This window comes from Pristis pectinata, chromosome 9, assembly GCF_009764475.1.
Source record: "Pristis pectinata isolate sPriPec2 chromosome 9, sPriPec2.1.pri, whole genome shotgun sequence".
Taxonomy (NCBI): domain Eukaryota; kingdom Metazoa; phylum Chordata; class Chondrichthyes; order Rhinopristiformes; family Pristidae; genus Pristis; species Pristis pectinata.
The window spans coordinates 44,669,765-44,692,330 of record NC_067413.1 but is presented as its reverse complement, the minus strand read 5'-3'; the positions used below and the strand labels follow the sequence as shown (position 1 = coordinate 44,692,330).

General features: G+C 37.0%; 1 protein-coding gene across 1 annotated transcript in view; it reads left to right on the top strand.

Annotated features, from left to right (window-relative positions):
* Positions 1–469: 469 nt before the first annotated feature.
* LOC127574051 (protein disulfide-isomerase TMX3-like) overlaps positions 470–22,566 on the top strand; it is a 93,725-nt gene continuing 71,628 nt past the window's right edge. The window contains 5 exon segments of the mRNA XM_052022654.1: positions 470–509; positions 658–712; positions 9,643–9,682; positions 15,633–15,756; positions 20,936–20,981. Of these exon segments, the coding sequence (XP_051878614.1) occupies positions 470–509; positions 658–712; positions 9,643–9,682; positions 15,633–15,756; positions 20,936–20,981 (305 nt within the window).

The window sequence follows — 22,566 nt, the reverse complement described above, 5'->3', positions numbered from 1 at the left end:
CTCTCCTCGCATCACTTCTATAGTTGAAAGGCTCATAAGGTAATTAGTCATAGGCTGTGGGCTGCATGCTTTCAGGCAGGGTAGCAACCAAGGAAGTTCACGTGGAAGTCAAGTATAAAAAGTACGAAGGTATTCTGGTCACCAAAACAGAATGGGTTCCAATGCAAACTGAAGTCCCCAAAGACGTGTTGAGATTTGGAGTCGAAAGACAAGAGTTCCACATATTTTAAAAGCAGTTCTAAGTTTCTTGACTTTCAGACTAAGCATATCAATGCAGACATTTTATAATATACTAAAACATGCGCAATTGAAAAAATATGTTTTTAAAAAAACTATGATAATGCTTCAGAATTTAAAAAAATAACCACCTACGTTTAAACCTCAGTAATAGGCCGCGTCTCCATGACAGCGAGGAGCGGTGGTGTAAGTGCGCCTGCGCAATAGAGCGAGGCTCAGCCCCACAAGCAAAATGGCAGCGACGGCGCGACTTGTGCTGCTGATGTATGGAGGTGAGTGAGGCTGCAGACTGTTCTGTGCTTCCCGAATTATGAAATGCCTTCAGGCTTCAATGGGAGAAAAGGACCCAAATCCAGCAATTCATCAGTTTCCTCAGTACCTTTGATTAGAGGTGTTTTTTTTCTCTCTTTTCTGTTGTAGTTGCAGTCTTCCGGACCGCTGCGGTGTCTGCCTTTGCCATAGATTTGGATGACTCGTAAGTTGTCAATAATGTTGTCTGTCACATCTCTGTTGGACAGGGTATAAAACTGTGTAAATTTCTAGATGACAGATTATGAATATTTTATTTGAATCAGTCATACCATATGCATTTGTCAAAAGTGTAATCTGTGCATTTTATTAAATGTCAATTAATTCTGGGCACGTTATTTCTTTTGGAAGGGGGTTGGGAAGATTGCAGGATTGGCCTACAGTCAAATGAATAATGATGCTGCAAACTCTTAAAGAAGCATTGTGGGTATTTTTTCCTAAAGCTCTATGTAATTTATAGCGAGCCCATAACGTTGGAAAGCATTAAGTAAATAATATTCCGTAGGGAGCAAAAAATTCCTACCAGTTTGGTAAAAGTAGATGTCTTTAAAAGGAGTAAGTAACTTTGAGCTAATTCGATTTATTTTAAATGATAGTTAAATTATTTTTATGTCAACCAAATTGCAGGTTATTTGAAAAAAAATTAATCAGTTTGTGTTTGCAGGACAAAATTCTGTAAAATTGATGAAGTCAAGTCTGCATTCTATAACAAATGTAAAGGTCACTCAGTTGTTTGTTTATGTCTGATTATGGGAATTCTGGTTCTACATCAACTCTGGCAACAATTAGTGTATTGATGCATGGGTATGTTTCTGTAATTTGTATGTTATTTACATACAAGAATGGTATTTTAGAAATTTGGATATTGTAGCTAAAACTGGGATGTGAAAAGCTACAGGTAGCCTTTGGTCCACTATATGTCAGCGATTTATGCTAATGTTCATAGGCAGTACATACTTTATTTGAAATATCTTTCTGTAAAATATAATATCTGCATGTGCAAAGTGCTAATTATTTATTCTTGTAGTTGGTTATAACCTTTGTTAATGAATATTATAGTTTAAACATGGCTGTTATAAGTTTTGTTCACATTGTAGAAGTTTACTTTGTGTCTTTGCTGGAAGTAATCTGTTTCATATTATTCAAGCAAACAAATCTTAGGTTGCCATTTTAAAAAGATATAACCATGCTGAAGGCCAGTATAAAAGTGGTTTTATTGCACAATATATACTTCAAATATTGGACATGAGAGAGCAACAAACTTGGGCAGCATCTGTGGGGAAGGGAACCATCTGCCCATCATCGTTCACGCTGCCTTGGTCCACTTATTACCTATGACCCCTATCTCATCACTCCCTTCTCCTCTTTGTACTGTCTGTCTTCCCTCTCCACTCTGTCTTGTTGCATGATTTTGATCCAAAATGTCAACGATTCCTTTCCTCTGCCATAGATGCTGTTCAGCCCATTGAGTTCCTCCAACAGATTGTACCTTCAAATATTATCTGTACTAAAGATTGTTACCTGTTTTCCCTCATTTTCCTTTGCATTGACTAAGCTTGCAGTGGACAACTGATGTCAGTTAAAAATTGAAACAAAGTGAATAATGTTGCTTTACCAAACATTCTTGGGAATACTAACTTTTTTGTAGAATTGCATTTGGTTTTGTATCAAATGCTAATTTAATAAAACTTATGTTTGGGAGCTAGAAAAGTATGGGATAATAATTGAGGAGAAACCTCCTTGGAAATTTATACTATCTGAAGAAAAAGTGTCATCAGACTTGTTGCATTGATCCTTTCACGTTGAATTTGGTAACCATTGCACAGTTTGTGCTCCTCTACTAAAAGCGCACTTAATTTTGATTTGTAAAAATCTATTAAACTAAACATTTTCCCTGCAGATAACATTAATGAGCTCCAACTTTATAGATGAGAAAAAATCTTGGAAAGCCAGGCATTTTATCTTGCACCTTTTTTGACTACAGGGCAGCACTTCAGTGCAAATTAAATACTTTTAAAGTGATTGGACATTTTCCAACATTCTATCATTGATAATTTACATGCAGAAAGCACTGGCTAATTATTTTTACTGCTGGGATATGTATTGATTAGAACACCAGGGATGACACCTCTAATTTTGTGGGGGAAAATGTTCAGATCAAAAATGTCTAAAAATAAGCATCTATTGTCCATTGAAATTATTAAAAATAACTCAGTTTGACAATACAATTTTTAAAAGCTAGGAGTGCTACAGTCCTGGTTCAGTGTACCAGGACTTTTATGCTTCTGTGATACCTGTATGGCTCTGTGAAATTGTTCTAAGCACTGGTACAAACAGGGCTGTATTAGAGCTTAATTTTCCATTGTTTATGTGCCCAATGATGTGAAAATAGTTTGCAGGGTAATGTTATGCACTTCCAAATGTAGCTTTATTATCTTGGCGGCAGAATTGTAAACCCATTTTAAAAAAAAATCAGGGTCTATGATTCCACATTGGATTAAAGAATAGAGCTAAGTTTTAAATAAAAGAGAATCTGTTCATGGTTGATAGACTCTCCACATCCAGTGTAAACAGCCAGCAATACTATTATTAGTTCAGATGCTGAAGTCAAGAAAAATGAATCAATGTTGATTTAGGATATCCTGTGTGCATTGTAACAATGAAAGCAAAGTAGACTTGTGGGTAAGGGCCTACTGTGAGAGAGTTCTTTCTATTAGATTTTTCATTGGTTCTTCACTTCCCACGTGTTGTAGTTATTTATTTCAGATAATAACGATATAGGATTTAACTTTATCTGTATTATTTATAAATTTGCTTTAAGGTTTTTGTTTTCATGTCCATTCTTGGTTGAAAGTTGTGCACTAAAATATAAATGTAATTCTTAAATAGTGTTGCAAAACAGGAAGTGTTCTTCAAAAAGCAAAAAAAAATTGCAGATGATAATCTAAAATAAAGACAAAATGCTGGAAATAGCAGGTCAGACAGCATCAGTCAGGAGAAAAGTGGAGTTAATATTTTGTGTCAAATGACCTCCTTTCAGAACTAGGAAGAGTTAGAACTCAGTTGTACAGAAAGGAGATGATTGGAAAGAACAAAGGAAACATTTGTTATAGAATGGAGACCAGGAGAAACTGAATGATACAAGTGGTGGTGCAAGCCGAGGGAGGAGGATGAAGGCTTACTAATAGCTGTTAAATCCCTTTATTTTTGGTATATTTTTGTTGCTGCTTATGTATTTTACATAAAGAAATGGAGTTCCAAGAGATGAGGGGGTGCAGGCACTGTAAGATGCCACTTTTGCCCATGTTTGATTACTCAAAAACCAATGGAAGCAAAAAGTTTTAACTTTTTTTTAAACTATCTTAAAACTTTCTTTAAAGAAAATATTTGAGTTTAATTTTTCATGGTATAAATATTCCAGGCTAAATGTGGTTAAATATGAACAATTAAAATCCATCAATTAATTCTTTGGCATTTATGTTTCAAATTTGATAATTGCTTATAGACATTTAAGTATGATAGCTATAGATGGTTAACTGGATGAATGCTCCATTTAATCTGAAGGAGAAATTATTAATAATTGGTTTCTGCTTACAATATGTTTGTTCAGTATTTTCAGTGAAAATGCTGACGTACCATTTAGCATTCAAGCTTCTGACTTGTGTTTCGTTTTCCTTCTGATTGTTACTGCCCAGAAAAAAAAGTTTCCTGTGAGCTCCAGTTTTGTTTCATCAAGAAGCTTGTAAGAAAGATTGAAACCAGAAGCAATTTGAAAACAATATTTATCTAAGTGTCCTGTACTGTCCAGTCACAGGACCATATAATGGCTTCTGTAACAATTGAGGGAAAAATGAGCAGCTTTCCTGATGCCCAGCTTTTGCACGTGTTGGGTATGCTGCTTCTGGAACAGAGAATTTTGTTTGCTGTCTAGTTGGTTCTTTATATATAATTTTAAAAATTTAATATTATAATGTTTCAGTCTAAAAAGGACATTACACCTGGAAGTTTGAATTGCTCATGGCATGGCGAGGCCAATGATAACTGGTCCTTGGTGAACAGGAGAGCCATCCTCATCTTAATGAGGTTTAAAGAATGAGAAACAAAAGAAGGTAAATTAGAATCAAGTCGGGTACAACTAAAGAAGTAGAGAAGGAAAAAACAATTGGATTAACAGTTTTTTTAAAAATAAATTTAACCCCGTTAACATTTGAGGTAGTGACTCTACAGTTGAAATGTTAATTTCCTGGGGCAGTTGTGTAACAGTTATGAACAGCAATTATTTACACTTGTATACTGCTTTAAATATGTTAAAATGACCTTTCAAGAACTATTAGCAAACAGAATTTGGCGCTTAAGGAGATATTAATGCAAATGATCAGAAGGTTGGATTTCAAGAAATACCCCAAGAAGCAAGAAAAATGGAAGTTTAGGGAGAGAATTCTGGTGCCTCTGTCCCAGGCAGCCATTGATATGGCAACCAATGGTGGACGTGAAAAATTGGCGATTTGGGGGAATAAGGCTGTAGGAGTGGGGAGGAGCAATTCTATCGTTGAATTTGGAAACGTAGATGAGAATTTTAAAATCATGATACTCCTAGACTTGGGGTCAGCCTGGGTCATTGAGTACAGCTGATGTCAGAATGTGACAGCACAGATTAGGATATGAGCTGCAGAATTTTTGACAATTATGGATGGCTGAAATTTGGAAGATGGTGCATTGCCGTGAGAGTATTGAAACTTGTTAAGACTACTGATAAAGATGCATACCAAGATTCCTTCATTGATGAGTTAAGACAGTGTTGGAGAATTGTAAAAGTGGAAGCAGTTATCATGTTGATGAAGCATGTTTTTTTTTAAGCCTGCCTTGATTTAGGTAAGATCATGTGGTCACAAACAGTCTATTAACCTCAGGGACCAGGGAGGGGTTTAGAGTTGGTGGTTAGGGATCTAAGTTTGTGGAGATTCAAATCCAGTAACATCAGCTTTGCTAAAGTTTAGTTTAATCACAATTATCACATAGTTTTTGCACTATTAGTTACTATGCTTTACATTTTATGTTGAACTTGCTGTAAAAAAAAATGTTGGCGTGCAGACACATTTGTACTGTAGGAGACATGCACCAATAATCATTATGCAAGGTTCCAAAAGCCAGCAATTAACTATGATGTTGTAAGGGTTGATTGAACTAGCAATATTGGCTAATGTACTGGGAGAACTCCCCTCTCATTATTAAATAGTACCCCGACATCATTAATGTTTGTCTGAAGGAATAGATGGGCTTCTGTTTAATCTCTCATACAGAAACTGTATCCACGTATATGCAGCATCATTTCAGAAGAATCGGTGAAGCTTGTGTACTAAGTTGTTTGGAGTAAGGTTTGAACCTATGAACCTTATGCCATTGAACCAAAACTGACTATTCTTTGTAAAATGATGCTCCGTGATCAGTCATAGACAATATTGAAAGTTTTAGAAACTTAAGTTCTCATGTGAAATAGCTTTTTGAGCTACTAGTAACCTAGCCAGTTTTACATCTTTATATAATATATCTGCTTCAGTTTCATGTTAGAAAATAAGGGGCAAGGCCTCTAACTGGTTGTAACTCAACATCTTTTTAGTGGAATATTATAGTATAGTCCAACTACTCAACATTTATTACAGTTCTCTTAATTTATCTTAATTCTCTAATTTTGGGTAACCTGCTCATCCTCAGCCTTTTCTGTCTCTTCCTGATCTACCCAGTTCCTCCTCCATCTATCCTGCAACCCCAGCCCACTATCACCCTGTTTCTTTCACTTCCTCCACCCACCCCTCTGCCCATCACCCACACACTCCTCCCACTGGGTCCCTTCTTCCTACTGTTCCCATTTCCCCACCCCACCTCCCTTATTTGGTTTTATGCTCCACCTTCCTTTCTGATCAGACTCCATCATCTGCAGCCCTTTGTTACTTCCACCTATTACCTATTTCCACTCTTCCCTCCTCCTCCATTGGCCTATCAACCCACCTCACCTGGATCCACTTAGCGCTTACCAGCTCTTGCTCCACCACTTTCCCTCATCTCTTTATACAGGCTATCTCCCTTCTATCTTTCAGTCCAGATAAAAGGTCTCGGCCTGAAATATCAACTGTCCATTTCCCTCCATAGATGCTGTCTGACCTGCTGATTTTCTCCAGCAGTTTGTTTTTTGCTCCAGATTCCAGCATCTGCAGTCTCTTTTGTCTCCATTATTATAATTGCACTTGGTAATTGCACTTGCTGCTGAGTCAGTTTAAAGCTTGCATTAATGCCACTCGATCTTTCTTTGTTCCAAATAGAATAAGTCCAACTTCTCCAGTCCTATTTTGTGGCTGGAATTCCTCATCCCTAGAATAAATCTTGCAAACCTTCACTGCACTTAGATTTGAGAAGGAAACACAATTAAATATTACAAATAAGAAAATAAGATTTAAAATTAACCAAAGTTGTTGATTATGACTGAAATGTACAAGATCGTGGCTCATTTAGACAGTAATTGAAGAAAACTGTTTACTTTGGCTACTGATTCAGGTATTAGGAACTGTAAATGTAAAGTTTTGAGCAAAAGATATAAAGGTGCAGTAAAGGTAAAGTAAGAGATAAAAAGGTGAGTGGAAGTGCAGCAAAATTACAGTTACGATAGCGAACTCGCTACCTAGAAGGGGAGTGGAAACAGAGTCATGGCTCTCAGTGGGGAATTGTGTAGATGCTGAAGGGAAAATAGTTTGCAGGCTATGAGGAAAGAGCTGGGAAATGGGACCAGCAGGATTGCTCTCTCAGCAGCCAGGATAGTGAGCAGAATCACTGCCACCACCTCTGCCATAATGATTCTATGTGGGTTATTTCACACAATTATATCATACAGGAAGACTAGGAATGTCTAGAATTAAAATAAGATCTTTGTCTATTTGTAATTTAAAAATATATCTATCAGAGTGGATGCTGCCCAGAATTGTCACTTGCAGTCTTTGCTTGGCCCTCTGTCTGCTAGTGTCCAGTGGCAGGTCTGAATGGCTGTTGAGGCTCATGGTGAAGCACTGAAGCCTTGCCTCTGAAATGTCCTTAAAAGGTTTTTGCAGCTGACAGTGTTGTGTTTGTAGCTTTGGCTAGAAAACTAAGAGACATTTCAAGAGTTTTAAAATTTTGCTGACATTGAACTGAATTGTTAATCTTTTTTCGAAGATTTAACAAAACACTAACACCTTCTAATTGTGCTGCTCTTATGTTTTAAACATATAACATAGCTTCCCCTTTGTCCCCTAATCCAGAGGGCTTGAATCTCCATTGTAAACAGTGGGGTTTCACATCCAGCTCTAAGAATCTAAGGAAAACTGGACACTGTGGCTGGACTTGCATAGAAGTCCATGGGCAGAGATCTGACACTTGCAGCTGTCCAAACAGCTGAGCTTTACTAGCTCCATTTGGAACTCAGTGGGATTCCAAAATGTTCTGGAAAATTAAGCTCTGAAATGACTTTTCTACATTTTAACAATAGGCATGTTGTGGTCTTAAAACTATTTACTTGGCTTTCAAATGTTATTGACACACAGCTAAAAGTAACATTTGAGCTTGCATATCTATTCTGCTTACCTATCATGCTGTTGCATGATTCATAATCAGTAAAAAAAAAGATAAATCCTATGGCAGACATTCAGAGCCTTCAATTTTGCTTGCCAAAAGTATGCCATGCAATTGTACTCTCGGGTAGAAAGAGCTGCATGTATTTAGAAATTCCTGGACTTTTGGGTATTCTGTGTTACTTTTTAATTATTCTTAAAGTTCCAAAGCTTGTACAGTAACCATTTAGTTGACTGGAGTTAATTGCTGGGTTAGGGTTATGATAATGGAATTACTCTGGATCGAGCAGCATCTGTGGATAGGGGTGTGGAGGGCTAGGGGAAGGAATTGTCAATTTCAGTTGAAACCCTGCATCAGGACTTCTATTGCAGGGTGTTTGTTAATCAGATACAATGTATTTGGGAAGCTATGTAATGATGCAATAAACTGAATCAGAAAAGATTAAAATAAGAGGGCTACGTGCTCATGAATTATCACTGGATACATTGTGCATGATTCCAGAGTTGGTTGAGAGGAAAAAAGGTGGAAAAAATCCAAAGCTTCCAAATGATAAAGTGGTGTCCATTTTAATTGCTTTTAGGATGATCACAGGATATATGTAGTGCAGTGAACCAGATTGTGCTTGATCTAGATTGTTCCTGCTTTTTTTTTCCATTTACCTTTTGCATGGGATCAATTGATGAGAATTCTACAGCCCTCTCAGGCAGGAGATTTGTGCTATGAGCAGCAAATAGGTCTCAGGCACAGGATCCTGTAGCTCCACCATCAGAGTGTTTCATTTTGCCTTTTAATAGGTAGCAATTATCAAAGGTTTTTTAACTTGTCTCTGAGAGGGGCATTTTAAAAAGAGTTGACAAAGGTTTAAAAATTAATATTTCAAATACCTTAAATCAATGGACCCAGCATTGGTCCAATGATAGCATTCTGATCTGAGACCGAATACACTTTGTATCTGGCCCCTCAGCTTTAAGGACGGCTGTGGCTAGAATAAATAACAATTATAAAATAAAATGTTGTCCATTTTCATAAATTAAGGTCAGGCCTTTATAATCAAGGTCAATGACCCCAATGAATGGAGTTGTGTTATTTACTCTGCCTATGGCTGATTGTAAACAGGCCAGATGCAAGGTGTAGCTGCCCCCTCAGTCTGGTATGTCAGTCTGCTAGTGCAGAGGAGTTCTCTGGTGGTCCTTAACAGAATTTCCACCTAAAAGTAAGTACGATTTGGCCCAGTGTACTTTGGGACCAAGTGCAAGTCTTGCTACATGCAGCTTGCCAATAAGAAATAGCTGTGCTTGGTTTCCTATGTACCTTGATCCCTCAGGAGATTCAGAAATAAATATTTGTGGATTCACTCTGAAGATCAGCATCAATTATCAGATATATAATCACAGTTAATATCAAAAACTGGAATAGTTACTAATTCCAAAAAGATGTCTCAGCTTAAATACAATCTGTGTTGGAATTTTGCATTTGTGACACCATGGTGATTTATTGCAGGTTTAAAGAAAATAGAGAAGATGACATTTGGTTGGTAGATGTAAGTATGAACTCATTTCCAATTTTTAAATTTAAAATTAAATGCAGAACATGTCATGCTGACAATTAATTTTCCAATGCAGCTAACAGAAACTTTCCACTACGGCTAATTGACTGCATCTACCACCAAAAATAACACTGCACTTGACGGTGATCTTTAGAGATTAAGAGCAGCTTGTTTTTCAGTTAGATGGTTCGGTTGTTTATGCAGAGTACACCTCCATACTTGCATTGATACTGTTCTATTTACTATTCTATGTGCAAGCGATTATTGAACTAGAAGGGCTAGGCTACTTACTGTACTGTCTAGAATAGGCTGTTAACTAAATACTAAGCATCTCTTCACAGGGCCATCAACAAACAAATTGCTTTTTGCTTATTTATTATTGCACCAACATGACATTAGTATATTTGCACCACTGCTACAACCTGATGTTTGTTTTGGAAGAGAAACCCTGGGTACTGACTAATTATATATGAGTGTACATATAGTCATACAGTATAGAAACAGGCCCTTTGGCCAAACATGTCTATGCTGACCATCAACTACCCATCTAAACAATCCTATTTGCCATTACTTGCTATTTAGCCTTCTAACCCTTGACAATTCAAGTGCTCATCCAGATACTTTTTAAATATTCTGAGAGTCTTTGCCTCCACTGATTCCTCAGGTGGTGTGTTCCAGATTGCAGCCACCCTCCAAGTGGAGAAAAATTCCTCAAATTACCTGTAATCCTCATACTCACCTTAAATCTATGCTTTGTGGTTTCAGATGTCTCTGTTGTTATAAGGAAAAGTTTCCCACTATTCAGCCTATCTATACCCCTCATAATTTTGTACACCTCTACCAGGTTCTCCCCCTTCCCCTCAATATCCACTGCTCCAAGGAAAACAAACCCTGCCTATCCAGACATTCCTCATAACTGAAAAGTTCCATCATCCTAGTGAATCTTCTCTCAGTCCATTCATATTCTTCATATAATATGGCAATCAGAAGTGCAAGCCACCTACATCAGAACGTATATTTTGAACTATTTTTGACACTGCACCTAAATCATTTTTTTCCATATAGGTCGTTGATCTTTAGTAACTGAGATTCTCATTTCAAAATGTATGAATAGGTAAATGCCGGTGTTATAAAATGTTAACAGCTCAGTGGTATTTTTTTAGTTTAAGACCATTACTCTTTAAATTTAGTTTTTTTTAAATGAGCAGCATATTGTATTTGCATTTCTCATCAACTAATAGTTCAGTTTGTTCCTGAGAAACCTAGTTAAGCTAGCTCCTCATGTTAATGAGAGAACTCTTCGTTAAAGAGTAGGTTTTCATACATAATAGCAGTATGCCTTTTCTTTGGATAATTAAAGCTAAAGTTGCATATCTTTCAGGTTATTTTGTGTTGGTTTTATAGTATCAACGTTTACAACACAGAAGACTATTCAGCCTATCAAGCACGTGCTTTGCTCCATTTAAGGACAATCCAGCTAGTCCCCTTCTGACCACTTCCTGCCTCCCCTGCCCCTTCCCCCACAACACAATCTTCTCTCCATAGTTCTGCAATTTGTTTCCTTTCTAGTACTTATTTGGTTCCTTTTTGGACACGATTCCACTGATAGTACACTCCAGATTCTAACTACTTGTATTCTTGTTTTAAAAAAATTCCTCATGCCATTTTTTTTAAAATTACCTTCATTCTCTGGTTCTAACCCTTCTGCCACTCATTGGGATCAATTTCTCTCTACTCTGCCTGGACCCTATGTGGCCTTAAATATGTGGATTTAATATGTAATACTTAAATACGTAAATATGCGTGGTTTTACATCCATTCTCGACCTGCTCTTTTGCAAGGAATTAATCCCAACTGCTCCAGTCTATCCAAGTGACCAAATACTATCAAGTTTGTTAAACCCAATTTGCCTTCAACAAGGACTTTCCCTAATCAATTCTCACTTGTCTGAGTGGGTGCTAATTCTGTTCCTAATTTGCATTCCTATGTTTATTCTTGTATTCTTTGTTTTTGAATAAAACTGTCATTTGCTATAATCGTAGCCTGAATAAAATGGCCTGACTGTTGGAACCAACAATAAAATGGTTGAAAAGCATTCCAATTTAATGTTTTGGTTGTTGGATCGTTTAAACTGCAAATGGAGACAGTTGCAGTAAGGAGAGATGCATCACAAAATAGGCATGAATGGTTGTTAACTCCCTCACCAGGAGCAATTTTGTTTTTCTGTGAATCACTTATCGCAATTTTCTATATCGTAAATTGTAATTGGTCAACTCTGGTTTGACCAAATGATTGTTGACAGTGCCACTTCAAGTCATCAAATTAGTTGGTGCAGGGATAGACAATTTGGCACACCTTTCAGTCAATTTACGGCTGAACTTCTGTAACACCTTGTTTTCCCATGATATTTCCCTAATACTTTTTTTCCCAAAATTCTTTCAATGACTGAGCATCTACAATTCCCTGTAGTGAAGAAATCCATTTCTCATCACCTTCAGGGAAGAAATGCAATCTCATCTCATTATCCTGAGAATATGGCTCCCTAGGCTAAGCCTTTTCAGTCAGTGGAAAGAGCTTCTAGCTGTCCTCTCAGACTGTAAGAATTTTTTTGTTGCATTTTGATATCACCTCTAATTGTCCTAAATTCCTGAAAATGAATGTTCATTCTTTACAATCTCTCTTCATAGGATAGCTTGGATCAATCCAAGAAACAATCTAGTGAGTCATTGTTGCATCCCATACAAATCAAGTAGATTTATCATTGGCTAAGGGATCAAGAATTGCCCTTGACTACCAGCTGTAGCTCAGTTGGTAGTGCCCAGAAGATTGTAGACTCAAATAGTTCTCCAGAGACTTGAAAACAAAAATCTAAGCTGGCACTCCATTGCAGTGCTTTCTATTCTGAGGACTGCTGAAGATGTATCTATTTAAAACAAAAACCATAATCATTATCCCTAGGATGAGAATGAGAGTTGTCCCAGCTATCCTAGTCAATACTCATCCCTTGATCAAAATTACCAGAGCAGGTCATCTGGTCCATGTGTCATTGCTTCTGATGTCTTGATGTATCTGAATTGGCTGCTTTGTTTCCTTATACTAGAATAAGGCAACAGCTCAAAAGTACATCACTCATTCTTTGCAAAGCACTTTGAGATATCCTGAAAGAGACACAAAAAGGAGTTTTATAATGGCAATTCTGTAATCCTTTTCTGGTGTCTTTCTGGCCCTCTGCAGTAAGAATGCAATTTGCCTTCCTAATTGTTTAATTGCATGCCACAGTTTCGTCTTAACTTTGTGATTTGTGTATATGGACGCCTAGGTCCTCTGAATATTAAAAATTTATTGATCTTTAAGCTTATTTTAAAAAGTTGCTATTTTACCAAAGTGCAAACTTTAATCCTTCCACCTGTCATATTCTATGTTCCAGCCTCTGGCCCAGTACTCTGCAGTTTTTCATTGGCTCTAAGGTGCTTTGGTACTTCCTGGTTCTGGAAGTGATACTGTAAATTTGTCTTTTTTCCTATCACTGGCTGGTTTGTATCTCTTTGCTTCCTTTCTTACTAAGCTTTGCATCATTAGTCATCTTTGATGTATTACATTCAACCTGTAAACAAAGTCATTGAAATAAATTTCAAATAAATGAAGCCCAAGCATAGATCAGACCAGAAGCAGTTGCTGTGTTTTGGAAAATACAAGTTCTTAGCAACTCTCCTTTCTGTCCATTAAACAACCAGCTATCCACTCTAACACACTGCTACCAATTTCATGATCCCTAATCTTAAGTGACAGTCTTTTGTGTGGCATCATACTGAAAATCAACATGTGCTATCCACTGGTTTCTCCTTTGTCAACCTTCCTTGTTATATCTGCAAAATAGCTTTGTTTAACACATTATTTGCACTAAACTGTTTAAATTTTGTCTAATATTGTGATTTCTTTTTTCCAAGTGCCCTGTTACTATTCCTTTCATAGTTCCTAGCATTTTCTAGGACATGGAAGAGCTTTCATTCAGAAAGGATAATGGTTTGTAATAGCATTACATAGGAGGGGAACGGGCCTTTTGGCCCACTGTATTCACACTGACTATCAAGCACCCATCTATACTGGGCCTACACCATCCCCATTAACTCCCAAACCCACTCCAATTCTTCTGCTACCCACCCTACTCTAGGGACCATTTACAGTAGCCATAAACTGGAGCACCTGGGGGAAGCCCACATGGTCACAGTGAAAGCATGCAGACACCACAAAGTCAGCACCCAAAGTTGGAACCTGGGTCTATGGAGCTGTGAGGCAGCAGTGTTAACCACTGTATTGCCATCTTTCAAAAGAGTGGTGTGTGATCACTAAGTGATAGTCTGCCTATTTTCAAGAATTGCAAATAATAATTTCAGTACAAATGCTATATTGAGGTTGAAGCTCTTTGTCAAATCCAGTAAATGTGAAATCCAAGGTAGAAATGATTTTGCCTTCCTTTATCCCACTTCTGCCTGATCCTACCCTTGAATAAACATTCTCAAATATCATTTTGGAAAAAGTTTTCTTTTATTCATTATGATCAAATCTCAGCATGGATTGTACACTGCAGGAACTAGACACAAAGGTAAGACACTGGGCTGAAGTAATCTTGAAATTTGAAGGATGAAATGAATGTCTTTTCATGCCCACCTGAAATTGTTTGAGCCAACCCTCTGTGTGGATGATTGATGCTTTGGCCACATTTGCTAAATGTTGTGAAATATACTTTCGTAATGTGAATAGGAAATGAAACGTGACATGAAAATGTATTTCACAAACCCCACATTGCAACCAGATTTATACAATTGTCGCCTGCTAGTTTTCTCCAAAGTTTAAATACTTAAATGGTCATACTGCTTTAGTACTTGATCCAAATAGCCGCTGCTAAAATGATTTAGCCTCAGCACGGTAACCTGTTCCCTGCAACTAAGAATCCATTTCATTAAAATAGCTTTTAGAATGAAAAGGCAGCTAGTGATAGACCTTCTACCTTCACTAACCCGACTGCTTCACTAACAGTTTGAGGCTCCAGGGCTTCCAAAAAGTTAGTGCTTAATCGTTCTATTCTTATTGCTTGTTAACTTTCATGAAGTGAGGAGGTACAAAAATAGTGTTTTGAGAATAGAGTAGTTATTTATAAATTGTATAGGTCAGTTTGGAAAGGAAAAATTGAATAATAATCAGAAGCTTTACAAAGTACAAAATTCATTTTATACATTTCTCAAAATATGAGAACCTTGTGTTTTAGTCTGTTACTCATGTGAAATGTTTCAAAAGTTTAAGTTACAACACTAAGTTAAACAAAGTAATAGTCACAATAGTCATGATTCCTGGCAAACTAAAAGCATTGCCACATGATATCATATTAATATTGATATCCTATTCTACCTCTTTTTTTTCCATTTTACAGTTTGATCAGTTATGTGCACAGCAGATCTGTTTGATATGCGTATCTGGAAACCTTGATGAAATGTCACTTGTAGAAGCAGTTTTTACATTTTTAACAACTTGAACAGTGATAAAAATTTTAATTAAATAGGATCAAGTGGGATTTTGATAATAAAGATTTTGGAAAGTTGATGATATTGGTGCATTTACTCTTAATGTAAAGTACAAGGAAAAAGGCAGTAAAAATGCATGCAATGAGATCATTTGGTGAAGATCTAATCTAGATTAGATGTAATGCCCTCCATAGTGAAAAATGGTAACTTGTCAAGTTACAAGAGCATGGCTGTTGCTGTTTGCAAGAAATGTGTGTTCTGAGGAAAATTTTTAAGAAAGCTTTTGTGTGAATCAGAATTTTGCCTGAACTTCATCTTTTTTAAAAATACACTGATTATTAAGTTATATCCCTAAATTCTTTACAGATGAATGAAATAACTGACAGTGGAATTGGCTACTAACCTTTGCTTTGTTTTTATTTCAGTTCTATGCACCTTGGTGCGGCCACTGCAAGAAATTGGAACCAATATGGGATGAGGTAGCTACTGAAATGCGTTCCATAGGGTCTCCAGTGAAAGTTGGGAAGATGGATGCAACAGTTTATGCAGGTGAACTATGCTGTTGTGTCTTGCATTGAATAATTGGTCCACGTCTTTTATATATTTAAAAAAAAAAGTGAAAATGACTATCTAAGAAACCAGATCACCTAAAACAACTGGTTGTTTTTAACCATTATATTACAGTGACTGAAGTCCCACCATAAGAATCCTGTTTTCTGAAAATCTGGGGTGCTGTGTTTTTGAATTTGTAGATTGGCTTCATCTTGTAATTAAGGTAGTCACTTAACTTCTTATTCCACAATAATACGGGAGTTTTAATCTTGTGTACTGTTCATTTCTAGATAATCTTGGAAAACCAATTTAATTCTTTTCAAAAAAGAAAATATGTCAGATGTTGGAAATCTGAAATTAAAGCTGTAAATGTTCAGGTCAGCATCTTTGGAGAGAAATAGTTAATGTTTTAGATTGACCTTTCATCAGAATTGGGGGAGAAGTACGGATGACAAGTTTAAAGATGTAGAAGTAAGGGAGAGGAGAGTCAGAAAGGGAAGATCTGTGAAGGAGTGGATGGGCAGGTGACTAAGTAACTAAAGGGATAATAATAATTAAAAGAGGGTAGTTCACGGATTACTGAACATCAAAAGATTGGTCGGTAGGCGATGTAATTGGGAGAAACGAAATGATACCTGAAATTGCCAGAAGAAAATGTGAGTGCTGCTATCCAAAATTATTGAACTTTTGATTCAGTCCAGAAAGCTATAATGTTCCCACTTAGAAAATGAAGTGTTGTTCCTCAAGTTTGCATGGACTTCAGAAAAATGTAGGAGGTGGAGGACAAATGTCAGAATAGGAGTGGATATCGAATTGAAGTGACAGGTGACAGGAGTGTCAGACTACCGCTTGCGAACTGGATGAAGGAGTTCAGCAAAGTGATCAACTGATAAATACTTACTAATGTGGTATGTTTGTCTCTGTAAATTTACATAAAATTTTGTTAATAAGTCTTTACACAAAAATAGCTTATCATTGTCATTTGCATGTGCACTAAGATGCACAAAAAAGATGTAGCTTTTGAAATGCTACATCACAAAACATGAGATGAGGTTACTAAACTTAAAGGTATGATACCAGTATTTTGTCTCTTAAAACTATCGTGTGAAATAAAATTAGAAATGTGGAATAAACTCTCAGCAAGCATTAATGCAAGCTGACTTTCTCCATGAAAGAATGAGAAATATTGTTTAAAAATAGGTACAAGTGTTTGAATGCTCTTGAGTGCAATTGAATTTGCTTGTTTGAACTGCAGAGATGACATTGTAGGGTATTCTGCAGTGCTATTGTGACACCTGCTAATTGTTTTGTCTTAATATTCTGCACAGTGAATTGAAAATGTGCAACTCTCAGTGGAGATGGTATTAAACGAAAGGAGCCTGTTTTTCATTTTGCATAACATTTTAAAATAAAACTGGGCTACATGGTGGCACAGCTGGTAGAGCTGCTGCTGCACATCTCCAATGACCCAAGTTTGAACCTGACCTCTGTCATTGTCTATGTGGAGTTTACACATTTTCCCTGTGAATGCATGGATTTTCTGCAAGTGCTCTGATTTCCTCCCACATTCCGAAGACGTACAGGTTATTAGATTAATTGGCCATTATAAGTTGCCCCTAATGTAGCTGAGGGGCAATATCTGGGATAGTTGATGGAAAAGCAGGGACGGTAAAAATGGGGTCAATGTGGGATTACTGTAAATGGGTATTTGATGGTCGCCAAAGACTTGGTAGCCAAAGGGCCTGTTTCCATTCTCTGTGACTCATTGAATGGTAGCTGTGTCAACTTTGAAACATGTTTAATATTATGAAATTTTTGGCAAACTTCTGTCATGGGTTCTGGGAGAAAATTCAATTTGGTTGGCTGGAATTCATCCATGTTTGTGGAAATCAACCTTGTTCCACTGGAAAAGAATAGTAATTTATAATATTTTTACTATCTGTTTTGTATTCTACCACATTTAAAGTCCAGTTGTTACATGGTAATTTCACCTCCATGTTGTGTGACTTGTACAATAGTAATCTTACATTTAGCAGCAGTTTGAAACTACCCCATGTAAACATTTAGATTTTGAAAATGGTGAACTATTAGTCTTTTGGACAAAAAGATGTAGTGTCCAGTCTCCTAAAGTTTCTATTAGAGGCATTTGTGCCCATATTTGAATACAAGTTGAGTGAGTTGTATATCAATAGAATTCGGACAGTATTTTGATTTGCATAACAGTATTGGTATTGGTTTATTATTGTCACTTGTACCGAGGTACAGTGGAAAAACTTGTCTTGCAAACCAATCTTACAGGTCAATTCATTACACAGTGCAGTTACATAGAGTTAGTACAGAGTGCATTGATGTAGTACACGTTTAAAAAAAACAATAACAGTACAGAGTAAAGTGTCACAGCTACAGAGAAAGTGCAGTGCAATAAGGTGCAAGGTCACAACAAGGTAGATCATGAGGTCATAGGTCATAGTCCACCTCATTGTATAAGGGAACTGTTCAATAGTCTTATCACTGTAGGGTAGAAGCTGTCCTTAAGTCTGGTGGTACGTGCCCTCAGGCTCCTGTATCTTCTACCTGATGGAAGAGGAGAGAAGAGAGAATGTCCCGGGTGGGTGGGGTCTTTGATTATGCTGGCTGCTACACCAAGACAACGAGAGGTAAAGACAGAGTCCAGGGAGGGGAGACTGGTGTCTGTAATGCGCTGGGCTGTGTCCACAACTCTCTGCAGCTTCTTGCGGTCTTGGGCAGAGCAGTTGCCATACCAAGCCGTGAAACAGTATTTGCAGCATTTGAATACTATTTAAGAATTGCAATTTTTCCAAGTAAACATGCTTCTTTTAAAACTTAGGAGTTACATTTGAGGTCAAAATGAAATCAAAAATTAGACAAGGAATGTTTTTTTTCCTGTAATTAGCCAAATCTGGTCATCTTTTGGCTAATGCAAGTCCTGTGATTTTAATTATAGAATTTATTACCGTATTCCCTAAACCCCCAATTGTACCATCACAATTAATTGGTCTGCACGTTAATATTTTGTAACTTTTTAGAAACTATATTTTTAAATGTTTACCCCTCTGACCTCAGCTCTGAGAATACAGGCTACAAAGAAAGAATTAAGACGCATCTGTAGAGATTTTCAAAAGCTGTGCTGTTTTGTAACAAACCAAAAATGTTAAATTGGTTAGTCTTCCTTTCCTCCTTCCCTCCTTCCCTTTCCTGGACCACCTTGCTTTTATCAAGTTTGTGACAATATAAGTTATATTATCTGTAGATAAATTGTTTGTTTTAGCTTTAAGAGCAAAATGACCAGTCTAAATACCTCAATCATGTGGAAAATTCTTACTTTAAAAGCAGTTTCATTCTAAGTTAAAACTCAAGGCAAATGGGTATATTAGCTCTTCATTATAATTATGGAAAATGTAAGTATTCATACACAGCAAGTCTTTGGTTATAACTTCAGCCACTTTTTTTGAAAACACGAGCATTTCCTGCTCAATTACATGTCGGTCTTTTGAGAGTTAAATCTTTTCAACTGATTCATTAAATGCTGCAATGAAGTTTGGGTATGGATGCACAAGACAGTATTCCCTGGGATTTAGTTAATTGTTCTAAAGCATTAGTCTTTGCATGTTACCTCAGGAGTTGTATTGTGAGTGAACAAATGCATTTATGTTATTGGTTGACTTGCCAGCTATCCTGCACCCTTCTGATCGCTAGATAATTTTTGGAAATGTAAGCAAAGAAATTTTATTGTCTTGGTTGTTGCTTGTAATCTTCATTTCCATGTCAATGGGAATCGCAATTTACAAACACAACTTATTGTGATCTTCTGATGTCGACAGTTTGTGGAGACTAGCTATAAATATCTATTGACATACTCCATGTTCTGATCAAAAGAGTCTTCCTTTCTTTTGCTTGCAAAAAAAATCATGACACAGTCCTCAGAAGAAACTGGCATGAACAAGGGTGCTACGTGGATGGGATGGTATTTTATTTGTTACTTTGTGACCAAAGGGGTAGAGTCAAAGCTGAAAACATTGAAGCCAAGAGGGGAAATTAAAAACAAAATGCAATTGTTTTTCTTTTAGAGAAGAAATATGAAAAATTGGGATGTTCTCTGCAGCTTGAATGTGGCTAGCTTTATTCATAGTGCAATAAAAAATATATTCCACCCTGAGCATCTACCATAGGTTCTGTGAAATGCATTTGCTGTGCAATACATTGTTATCTATTTGACTTGAAAGTTAAGCTTCAAGTTGGTTGTTCGAGTCTGTAATCTGCAAATGTTAACTCCGAATCCATGAAAGTTTAAGAATGCAGCAAAAGACTGACGTCACACAGGGAATCCAAAAGCTTGAAGGATAGACAGACAATATGCACTTCCACAGAATTACCCAATTTCCTTGCCAAAAGCAGTTAAAAAAAATCATATTTACTGCCTAACTGCTGATTCAGACATTCTGCCCTTGATTTTGGTGCAGGCTCTGATTTGCATTTGACTGATATTAGCATTAAGCAGATTCAGAAGTATGGCTAGCAAGACCCTCTATTTAGATCAATAAAAAAACAGTTCATTCAGTAACAGCTTGTCAAGTTGCACTAGCCACCTCTTTGGTTTGATGACTCTCATTGGAATTGTAGCTGTGCGTTGTGTAATGCAGCTATTCCCTCAGAGTATGGCACAACCATTGAAGTTTCTACACTTTTTTTGTTGTATTAAAAGAACTGTATTAAAAAATACAGCACCAGTCCAAGCAACCCCAACCTACACAGTACTGTTATATTGTTGAACAATATTGCAGGCACGGTAGTGTAGCGGTTAGCGTAACACTATTTCAGCATCAGCGACCCGGGTTCAATTTCCACTGCTGTCTGCAAGGAGTTTGTACGTTCTCCCCTTGTCTGCATGGTTTTCCTCCGGGTGCTCAGGTTTCCTCCGACGTTCCAAAGATGTAGGGGTTAGGAAGTTGTGGACATACTATGTTGGCGCCAGAAGTGTGGTGACACTTGCGGGCTGCCTCCAGAATACTCTACACAAAAGATGCATTTCACTGTGTGTTTTGATGTACATGTGACTAATAAAGATACCTTATAATAAATATTAGCTCATTTAAACTAATTATACAGACATTAAAATATGGCATTTTTAAACTTGATTTAAACTTTCTCCCTCTAGGTATTGCCTCTGAATTTGGAGTCCGAGGTTATCCAACAATCAAATTGTAAGTTAAGAATTGTAGTATTATGTTTCGTATTGTATTGTGCCTTTTGTGTGACAGAATACTGTTGAAGGCTTCCATTTTGGCTTGATTTGAATTGCAAAATTGACTAGACTGCATGTAGAAGATTCCAGCAGCTAGAAAATGCATCTATTCAAATTTAATCTACCAACATAAGTTACAGGTCATTCTTTATGAAAGTGGTAGCAAGTACAGGTTTTGTACATCAATCCAGTTAGGCAGTCTAATCTAACAGCAAACCAGCTTTAACTCCTCTAAAGGACATGATTTATGTTAAAATTTGCCAGTGCTGCAGAAATTAGTGGGACGTGGAAAGCAATTACACCATCATTTACTCACTTTTTTATTAAAGGTCAACAAAACTAGCATTAATTAGCCTTTTCAGTTGTGTTTTTTTATATACATCTGTGTGCTAGTTTGCATTGATTTGTATATCTAGGTCCCTAAACTTTTTTGCAGGTTTCTATTCTTGATTCTCAGTGGATGACTTCATATTTTCCCACATTTTTTAAAAACTTCATCTGACAAAAAAATTGCCTACTTATTTAAATTGTCTGTAGCCCTTTTGTAACTGTTTGCTCCCATTTCTTTTATCACTTACAATGCTATCATTAGGCAAACTTGGACCTGCAACTTTATTGCTTCGTTAAATAGTGTGAAAATATGAGGCATGCTACAGATCTTAAAGGGCTTTGCTGGTTATGTCTGCCATTCTGAGAATACATCAGTTATCCCTACTCTGCTTCCCTAACCCACTGAGTTACCATCCTGTGTTATGAGATTAGCTCTGATTTTGTGGGTTCACTATCATTTATGCCAAGCCTTATCAAAGGTCCACATGACCAGTGTTCAAGGTGACTCTGCTGGCGTCCATACATGCAAAGTTCACATCAATGCTGACCCGAAATGTCAACAATAACTTTCCTCCCACAGAGGTGCTTGACCTGATAAGTTCTTCCAGCAGATTATTTGTTGCTCCTGAGTCATGATCAGTTCACCCTTCTTCATTTCATAACTTTCCACAAGTGAAGTTGGGGGGAGGGGCCTAAATTACCTAGTGTTGCCTTTTTGTAAACTTTGTGTGAATAAGTGTTTCAACACAAGTTCTCGTGCACTTCTACTATGTTACAGGTGCTGGTGGAGCACTGGTGTGTAGAGTATGATGGTGAGCAGAATTGGATTGAGGATTGCCTGATTTACTTCAAATGCATATAATGTAATGAGCTTGGGTTCAAGCCATTTTTAACTTTGCCTATAGTTTGAAGCCAGCAACAATTTTTCTACAAGAGCATCAGTGACTCATATTTTGGTTCCGTTGCAAAATGCTATAGATAACAAGTTTTGGAATAATTTATAGAAAAGACTTGGTATCATGTGGAACCTTCACAATTACCTTTTTGAGCAAGTAATTCTGAGCAATGTTAGAAAGAAGCAGAGGATCAGGAGCATCTGGCCCCATGCATCTTTTCTACCATCCAATAATACCATGGCATTACTGGAGTTGAAAAGTCAGGGGTGGGGGGAATCTATCATATCCTAATAGCAGTACAGATCTAATAAAGATGGT